General features: G+C 37.5%; 1 protein-coding gene across 1 annotated transcript in view; it reads right to left on the minus strand.

Moving 5' to 3' along the window:
• The window catches only part of LOC111157779 (dachsous cadherin-related 2), a 264672-nt gene that overhangs the window by 24088 nt on the left and 230175 nt on the right, over positions 1-10409 (minus strand). Inside the window, exon 14 of the mRNA XM_022519410.1 lies at positions 7857-7970. Within this exon, the coding sequence (XP_022375118.1) occupies positions 7857-7970 (114 nt within the window). The remainder of the gene's footprint in view (positions 1-7856; positions 7971-10409) is intronic.

Raw genomic sequence — 10409 nt, forward strand, 5'->3', positions numbered from 1 at the left:
CAGCATTCTGTCTCCACCAACCAGAGTGCTCCGCTTGCTATCGTGTTCTGTTACTACTAGCCAAAGAGAAACAACCTAGAAACACAACCGTAAATTGCCAGTGTCACTTAGTAGAAAGTGTGCCAATTACAGTGCAGATCAAAGTGGATTTTTTAATAAAAGGCTTGTGTTTAGGCTTTGATAATTGGAATTCTGCACTTGGAATGGCTCTGCAGTTTTAATGCTTTGCTTGTTTGGCTTTTATTTTTGGCATAATAATTGGCATATGCTGAGAAAGTTGTGTAAGTAGGAAAGACAATAAGCCATCTGTGAGATGACTCAAGGCTGGCACACCGACCAGACCCACTTTCACCAGGGATGATCTACGCATATTTTTTCTCAGCGGTATCAAAGATTTACTGTCACCAGTGAGTGCAAGAACTACTGGGCTCTCTGGGCAGAAGTCCACGTTTTCCTTCCAGGAAAAGCCTCGTGGGCACCGACTTCATGATCGTTCTTACGCATTAGCGCACCAGTTCTAGAATAACTTGAGAATGAAGTTGCTGTGCTCTTTTCTTTCTCATATCTGTACACATGTAGCTTTTGCTCCAATAACAAAATACACATCGAAATGAGTTTAAGATTCTTCAAATGCTCAACGGCTTGGTAGCATAAGCAGGTAATTTCAATCCAATACAAACTCAGCACATGCATAGAAATATACTGAAAGCAGAATGGGATAAATATTTATGTTATCCAAAATTTTGAAACTATCTCCTGCTGAAACTACTTCCTTGTCACATGGCAAGTTCGATCATTTTTGTTTTATGTCAACCTACCAAATTCATGGGATGAATGCTACCATTTGTTATCTACTTATACAATACGAGAAAAACTCCAACATTCTTGCTTGTGTAGACAGTGAGTAGTAGATTCTTTTAGGCTGATGTGACAAGGTGTTTGAACACAAAAATAAACCTTTGGTTTGGGACTGTGGGACAGAGCAAACACTGGCACAAATGGGCAGAAAATGCGGTTCTCCTCAGAGATCCTTCTTATCAGAACTTACTTATTCAGTAAGTAATAAAATGGCTTTCTCACATTTTTACCCTGAAGAAGAGTAACCACAACCTTAAAGATCTTTGTTGATTTATCATACACACCAGTTTTCTGTTTTAACTGGTATATGGCTTAAAATACATATACTCATAAAACCTATGTTAGGTAGCTTTACACACAAGCTTGAAGATTATGTGCCAAAGGTGACATGAATGATGAATTTAGTATCATAATTAAAAGTTTTTAAAAAGGTTTCTTGACAGTGGTATGGAAAACCTCATAACAAAAACAATAAAATGCTTGATAAATTATGTGTGTGTTGAAATGCATGATTGAGTTGGTATACTAGTAAGGAATCCTCAGAGAACCAAAAAGAACTGAAAACAGTAATCCAGGGAGGTAAGCAAGCACTAAAAGCTCACTTTTGTTCCAAGGGTGTCTAACACAACCTTCTTCCTTGAGATAGCTGCATAGAGCAAGAGGGCATAGAGCATAGAGCTGCATAGAGCATGAGAAACAAGGGAAGAAGCCTGAACCCACAAAAGGTTGAAGAGTCTAATAGGAAAACCAGAACAAAGCTATGAACCCAAAGACTACATATGCTCCAAATGAGTGATCAATATTTAAAAAACAAAAACAAGTTCAAAATGGATGCACAGAAACCTGCTTTTCTTGACTTTGGTGTTGGTTGGAAGGGAACAAAAAAAAATCACTGCTCTGAATTCATTAACTTAAGCCTGAATTTATGGTATCCATACTACCACAGCTATATGTTTTTAAAACTCTCAGTTATTACATTTAGGCTAGTCTTTGCTTGATGATATACCCAGGTGATCTGCAGAAGGAAAACAAATCCTCTCTAAAGGGCACAAATTCAACCCAGTCTTCAAAGAACCCTCAGCGAAAAAGTTTTAAGGACAATGAGCAGCTCATAAGTAACAAGCATGAAAATCACAGAGAAACAAGGCACCCATGGATGAGAGAGGGCAAACCTATGGAAAGCTGAATAAATCTTCAAAGACTTAAAATGCTGGATTATTGGACAGAGGATGTGTAATTATTGCACGTGTTTAAATGCATGAAAAGGAAGCTTAGAAACATGAGCAAGGGAGAAGAGTTTACTTTTTTACAGGCATCTAGTTATGGAATGAATAAATCAGGGGGTTAAAAGGTGCAACATAGGGAATATAGTCACTGATGCTATAATAAAGTTGTACAATGACAGATGGTAGCTACACTTGTGGTAAGAGTAGGATTACACATAAACTTGTTGAATCACTATGTTAACACCTGAAACTAATGTAACACTGTGTGTCAACTGTACCTTAACTTTTTAAAAAAGATTAATTTTTTATAAGACCAGGAATTGTTGACAAAGAACCAAAGAGAACTTCTGGAAATAAAAAATATATTTTCCTAGATTGAAGAGAATGGGACAAGGAGATGAAAAATGTGCAAAAGAGATGTAGTAAAGAGTGTCTGGCTCAATACCTGTCTAAGGGGAAGTGCCAAAATGATACAAATAAACAGTATTTAGATCAATAGCTAACTTCCTTTAAAAAAAAAGATTCTATTTATTTGACAGAGAGACACACAGTAAGAGATGGAACATGAGCAGGGGGAGTGGGGAGAAGCAGGCTTCCCTCCAGCAGGGAGCCCGATGTGGGACTTGATCCCAGGATGCTGGGACCATGACCAGAGTTGAAGGCAGATGCTTAACAACTGAGCCACCCAGGTGCCCCAACAGCTGACTTCTTAATGCAACAATTGGAAACCAGAAAGCAGAGGGATAATACCTTAAATGTGATGAGAGAAAAAAAAACTGTAAACTTAGAATTCTAAGACCAGCAAACATATTTTTTAAAAACAAGAACTAAATAAAATAATTTTTAGACAATCGAATCCTGAACAAGTTTTACTACAATAGACCCTCACAACAGGATATACTTCAAGTAGAAGGAAAATGACACAAGAGGTAAGTCTAATATGTAAGATAGAACAGTTAGCAAAGAAGCACAGAAATCTATTTAAAAACATTAGTAAAGTCTAATTGAAATGAAATATAATTGTGGCCCACCAGAACTTATAAATTGAAAAAAGGGGGCACCTGGGTGGCTCAGTGAGTTAAGCTTCTGCCTTCGGCTCAGGTTATGGTCTCAGGGTCCTGGGATCGAGCCCTGTGTCAGGCTCTCTGCTGGGCAGGGAGTCTGCTTCCCCACCCCCCCGCCTGCCTCTCTGCCTACTTGTGACCTCTCTCTCTCTGTCAAATAAATAAATAAATAAATCTTTAAAAAATAGGTTGAAAAAGGGATATCTGGAGATATAGAATTCGAAGTCTCATGTATTATTCAGGAGCAGGCTATTGACCAAGGCTAGACTTCAATGATACATGTTAAAATAGCTAGGCTAACCACTAAGAGAAGATAAATAGCTATACAATTGCAGCAAACACAGGGGAAAATGGTCATCTTTAGGTAATGATCATATATGCTGAATGCTCAGAAAATGATTAGAATCAATAGGAGTTTATAGGTTTGCAGATATGAAATCAAACTATAAAAGCCAATTTCAAGTCTACTTAATATCACTGTCTGAAAAAGCATTTTTTCGCTTACTTTAGCAAGAAAAAGTGTAAAGGATTTAGACGACATCTAACAAAAACTGTGCAAACCGGCTATTAAAAAATTAAAACTTTATTAAAACATACTTAAGGAAACAATGGATGTGATTTTCTATATCATCCTGAATTAGAAGACAATACTATAAAGATTCAGGCTTTCCCCGGACTGATATTTAGAATTAATACAATTCTTTTTTTTTTTTTAAAGATTTTGTTTATTTATTTGACAGAGAGAGAGATCACAAGTAGGTAGAGAGGCAGGCAGAGAGAGAGGAAGAAGCAGGCTCCCCGCTGAGCAGAGAGCCTGACGCGGGGCTCGATCTCAGGACCCTGAGACCATGACCTGAGCCGAAGGCAGAGGCTTAACTCACTGAGCCACCCAGGCGCCCCAGAATTAATACAATTCTAACAAAAAATTCTAGTAACCTAAACGTCTGTTGATGGATAAATAGACAAAGAAAGTGTCATGTTTGCATACAATGGCAAATTATTCAGTCTCCACAGAGAGAATCCCACCATATGTGAAAACATAGATGAACCCTGAGGACACTAAGTTGAGCGGAATAAGCCAGTCACAGAAACATAAATATGGCATGCTTCCACTTACATGATGTATCTAAAACAGTCAAACTCCTAGAGGCAGGGAATAGAATGTGGTTGCCAGGTGCCATGGGGGAGGGGCAATGCCAATGGAGGTGCTGTTCAGTGGGTATGAAGTTTCAGTTAGGCAAGATGCCTAAGTTCTAGAAACCTGCTGGACAACACTGTCTCTAGAGTTGGCAGTACTGTACTGCACACACTTTTAATTTTGCTGAGAGTGTAGATATCATGTGAAATGTTCTTATCACAGTTAAAAAGAAAAGAAGAGTTTTGTAGATGATTATTAGTTAAAATGCACTGCTGTACAGGGCTTTGAGAGAATGATAATTTGGCCTGATGACTTAATTACTTAAATTCTAGATTGAGGCCATGCAATTGTTTTGGACATTTTCTTTGCTAATTAGAGTGAGGTTTCACCTGAAATCAAATGTGCATGTCATGATTAGCTTGTTTTCATGCATGCAAGGTGTGAATAGCGCGCATATCACCCAAAGACTTATGAATAAATCTCTTTTCCTTGGGAAAAAAAATCCCAATAGGCATAGGTGTGTGCGCACGCTTGTGTGTATGTACGTATGTATGTGCATATGTGTGTGTGCATATGTGTGTGCATGTGTGTGTGAAAACACGGCAAGTGGATTCAATGATTCATATTAGTGAAGGAGTCAATAACAGCTAATAAACTCATGAAGAATATGAGAATGGGGCTGCTTCCTTGGTATGAAGACTGATTATAAAGTCTATGTGATTGAAGAAGTGTGGTATTGGTGTGCGTATAGGCAAAGAGGTGAATGCAAAGGAATCAAGGATCCTGTAGAGTTATGGAAACAACATATGACAAGTGGGGGTATTTCAAGTCACAGGTGAAGGTTATTGCCACTGGAATTACTGGTAATCTTCTTTAAAAAAAAAGAAGAAGAAGAAGAAAAAGAGAATGTTTTACTTATCAAAAAGAGGAAAATAAATTCTAGATGCACTATAGATGTAAACATGAAACAAAGGAAAACTATTAAAACTTTTAAAAGACAATGTAACAGTATTTTCTTGATCTCAGGATAGGGAAGAGTTTCTTCACTTACAAGATGGGAAAATCATAAAGTAAAAGACTGATTAATTCTAACCCCTCAAAATAAAAATGTACCAGTAAAAGAGTGAAAGACAAGTCACAAACTAAACAATATTTGCAACAAAAAACAGAAAAAGGAGAAATGCTAGTGAAATATATTAAAAATCCTTACACTTCAGAAAGAGAAACACGAACAACCCACAGAAAAAATAGACAAAGTGTATCAATATGCATTTCACATGGGAGAAAACAAGAATGGCCAATACACTGTGAAAAAAATACTCACATTCATTAGTAATAAAGAAATGCAAACTACAACCACAACAAGATACCATTTCACACCCACCAGATTGGCAATAGAAAATAGGGCGTAAACAACCTTGATAGCTCTCATTCAGGGCTGGTGGAATGTAAAGTGGGACAAACCACTTCATAAAACAATTTGGCACTATCTGTAATGTTGAACATATGTATCCTCTGATGTATACGCCCAGCCTAGACTCTGGGGCCTGGAGAACTCCTCACATATGCACCAGAAGACACGTATGAGGTTGTTCCTCACAGAGCTTGTTATTATATCCCCAGACAGGAAAACCTCACTGTCCGTCAATGGCGGAATGGATAAATAAGTTGTGACACAGACTTAAAACAGAAGGCCATAAACAACTGAAAATGAAAGAGACCCATCTGCATGCATTAACATGAAAGATTCTAATTTTGAATAAAAAGAATTGAATCCCAATAAAATAACACAGACAATGAATCCGTTTACATAAAATTCAGAAATAAACCAAATTGAACAGTTTTATTGTACAGAAATGCATTTATGATAAGTCACAAGGGAATGATTATCCCTGAAGTGGGGACATGAGTCAGCCTGCAGCAACGGACAGAAAGGAAGCGATCGGAAAAGGGCTCAAAGGGAACATGGATGATAATGACTGTGTTCTGGTTTATAACCTTGGCAGCAGGTACGTACCTTCTTTGTATTCCTCTTTAACGCGTGCCTAGGCTTAGGAACTACAAACCACAGTCAAAATGTTGAGCAAAATAATCAAGTCATAGATGGGAGGACATTAGCAGGATTCTATCATGATCTTTAAGTCAAGGTAAAAGGACATAACACATCATTTAGAGATTCAGACACAGTTGGAAAATTATCAAGAAAGAAAGGCAGCGATCAAAGCCAAATTCAGATGACTGGTTATAGATTGCCTTGGGTCAAAGAAGAGAGACATGATGGGGAGGGATACACAGGGAATTCCTGAGGTTCTAGTAATGTCTTATCTCTGGAGATGGATGGCACAGACATGTCCATTAAAGAGTTTTCTACATTTTAGCATATCATCTTGCAGCTGTTTCACAACAAACTTGTGAAATAAATTTCAACATAAATATTTAATTGTAAAGTGGAGAGTCTCTTTGGACTAACCCTAGGCATATTTTACCTGAATTTTCATTAGAGACTCCAGAAAAAATAAGACCAAGCCTGGGCCATGTTAAGGGTGAGGTGGCAGAAGGATGGGAGTAGCCTGAAAAATTGTACAAACTCTGCTACTCTCCTTCTTTCTAAACGTTCTAATCTCATTTCCTTTCCTAGGACCTTCAGACAGGTAGACTGTTAGAAGCTTAAGGTTGGGTGATGTTCACAAATGGCTCTCTAGTCAACAAGCTTCCTGCACCACCCTCTAACTAAACGATGGAGCCAAGAGATGAAGAGCTAGCAGGCTACCTCAGAAAGGCTGCCGACCAAAGATGGCACGGACCAAAGAGTCGTAACACTACCCAGGATGAGGCAGCCTTTGCTTAAGAAACAAGTTCCTCTCAATTTTTCCCATGTGCATGTAGTACAGATTACATAAGGCAGTTGTATGGTAATACAGAAATTATTAAAAACATTCTTCTTGAGGTTTGACAATGCAACAGTAGATATGTATCTACTACATAGTTGTTAGTCAAAAAAGTATGTTTCAAATAATCAACTGGTATTCATTTAAAACACAATAATGGTCTTATTAAAGTTAAATTTAATACATGCTGTATTTGGAAGTAATTTCTTTACCACCACATAGAAACCTCTCCAGCTGTCCTTTTTTGTTGCATTGTTGACATTCAGTGGCGAATTAGAAAAATCTCGTGATGAAAATGCCCTATGGCTAGACATGTGTGGTTATTTTCAATTCAAACTCAGTATTGATGGTCTCCCTCCTATAGCTCCCATTTTCCCAAATAGATGAGTGAATTATAAGTAGAAACCAGTTTATCTTCAAAAATTCAAAGGGTAGGCTAGGTACTGCCTAATTTGGAAATGTGAAGAACAGGATTCTTAGCAAGTACATGTAAACAAATAAGTAGTCCTAATTTCCCATACTTTCTCCACAGCTACCATAAAAAATTGTTTCTTCTTTATCTTTTAAATTATCTCTAATTTTTCTATCTTTCAAATTTTGAGTTTCCTTTGCAGAAGTATTTCTTACTAGTAACATTAAATTCAGCAGGAAAAAAAGCTGTTACAAGAGAGAAAAGGATCACCTGAGTTGGAGCACAGGGAGAAAACTCCATCTTCATTTCCACTAAAAACGGAATATTTAATGCTGTCTTGTATTGGGTCAGCAGCAACAGCTTTCACAGTCACAATAGAAGTACCTGTAAAAATTAGGTAAAAAAAAGAAAGAAAGAACTTTAGGAAAAGAAAATTTCAGGGAAAAACAAGAGCAAACACTGGGTATTTATTATTTGCTTACTACATTTTCATTTGTCCATTCATTCAGTGATTAGTCATTGAGTGTCTTCAATAAGCAAGATCCCATGCTAAGTACAAGAGACAGAGTGACAAATGAGTTAGGAAAGATCTCTATCTTACAGTGATTATTAACTAAAGGAAGCAGACAGATAATAAACCATTAAGCAAATACATAATCAAAGTAGATTTCAGATTGCTAAGTTCCCTGGAAGAAAAAAACCCAATGTAATGTGATAGAAAACACACTTTTATGGGGGGAGGGCAGACATATAACATTTCAACTTATAGGGAACAAACTGATTACCAGCATGAAAGAAGAATTAGCAAGCATTGATAGAGGCAATGACATAATTGGTGTGATGAAAGCTGGGATTTCACTGGAAGGTTCTCAAGAATCCATTCCGGCCTCAAGTTAGCACTTTTGTTGTCCTTGTGTAATATCTCATGCCATTTGCTGTTCACTTCTGTTTTACTTCGTATCCTGGTTCCCATGTGTCCTCCTCCTTTAACTGCCTGTCCTTTTAAATTATTTTTTTATTTAATCAACTTTATTGAAGTAATATTTACATACAATAATATACACATATTTTAAGCATACAGTTATATATGTATACAGTTTTAACAGCTATATACACCTGTATGACCACCATCAGAATCAAGATGTAGAATATTTCCATCACTCCAAAAAATTCCCTCTTGACTTTTTGACATCAGTTTTCTCTTACTTCTGGTTCTGGGCAATTACTGATTTACTTTCTGTTTCTTTGTTTTGCCTCTAAAATTTTATACACATAAAAATTATACAGTATCTCCTATATGTGGAAAACCCAAAAGACTCCACTCCAAAACTGCTAGAACTTGTACAGGAATTCAGTAAAGTGTCAGGATATAAAATCAATGCACAGAAATCAGTTGCATTTCTCTACACCAACAACAAGACAGAAGAAAGAGAAATTATGGAGTCAATCCCACTTACAATTGCACCCAAAACTATAAGATACCTAGGAATAAACCTAACCAAAGAGACTAAGAATCTATGCTCAGAAAACTATAAAGTACTCATGAAAGAAATTGAGGAAGACACGAAGAAATGGAAAAATGTTCCATGCTCCTGGATTGGAAGAATAAATATTGTGAAAATGTCTATGCTACCTAAAGCAATCTACACATTTTTTTTTTTATATTTTTTTTTTTTTTATTTATTCGACAGAGAGAGATCACAAGTAGACGGAGAGGCAGGCAGAGAGAGAGAGAGAGAGAGGAGGAAGCAGGCTTCCTGCTAAGCAGAGAGCCCGATGTGGGACTCGATCCCAGGATCCTGAGATCATGACCTGAGCCGAAGGCAGCGGCTTAACCCACTGAGCCACCCAGGCGCCCCAGCAATCTACACATTTAATGCAATTCCTATCAAAGTACCATCCATTTTTTTCAAAGAAATGGAACAAATAATCCTAAAATTGATATGGAACAAGAAAAGACCTTGATTAGCCAGAGGACTGTTGAAAAAGAAAGTCACCGTTGGTGGCATCACAATTCCGGACTTCAAGCTCTATTACAAAGCTGTCATCATCAAGACAGCATGGTACTGGCACAAAAACAGACACATAGATCAATGGAACAGAATAGAGAGCCCAGAAATAGACCCTCAACTCTATGGTCAACTAATCTTCGACAAAGCAGGAAAGAATGTCCAATGGAAAAAAGACAGCCTCTTCAATAAATGGTGTTGGGAAAATTGGATAGCCACATACAGAAAAATGAAATTGGATCATTTCCTTACACCACACACGAAAATAGACTCAAAATGGATGAAGGACCTCAATGTGAGAAAGGAATCCATCCAAATCCTTGAGGAGAACACAGGCAACAACCTCTTCGACCTCAGCCACAGCAACATCTTCGTAGGAACATCGCCAAAGGTAAGGGAAGCAAGGGCAAAAATGAACTATTGGGATTTTATCAAGATCAAAAGCTTTTGCACAGCAAAGGAAACAGTTAACAAAACCAAAAGACAACTGACAGAATGGGAGAAGATATTTGCAAATGACAAATCAGATAAAGGGCTAGTGTCCAAAATCTATAAAGAACTTAGCAAACTCAACACCCAAAGAACAAATAATCCAATCAAGAAATGGGCAGAAGACATGAACAGACATTTCTGCAAAGAAGACATCCAGATGGCCAACAGACACATGAAAAAGTGCTCCACATCACTCGGCATCAGGGAAATACAAATCAAAATCACAATGAGATACCACCTCACACCAGTCAGAATGGCTAAAATTAACAAGTCAGGAAATGACAGATGCTGGCGAGGATGCGGAGAAAGGGGAACCCTCCTT

Source organism: Enhydra lutris, unplaced genomic scaffold, assembly GCF_002288905.1.
Source record: "Enhydra lutris kenyoni isolate GAN:26980312 unplaced genomic scaffold, ASM228890v2 scaffoldscaffold3, whole genome shotgun sequence".
NCBI classification, from domain to species: domain Eukaryota; kingdom Metazoa; phylum Chordata; class Mammalia; order Carnivora; family Mustelidae; genus Enhydra; species Enhydra lutris.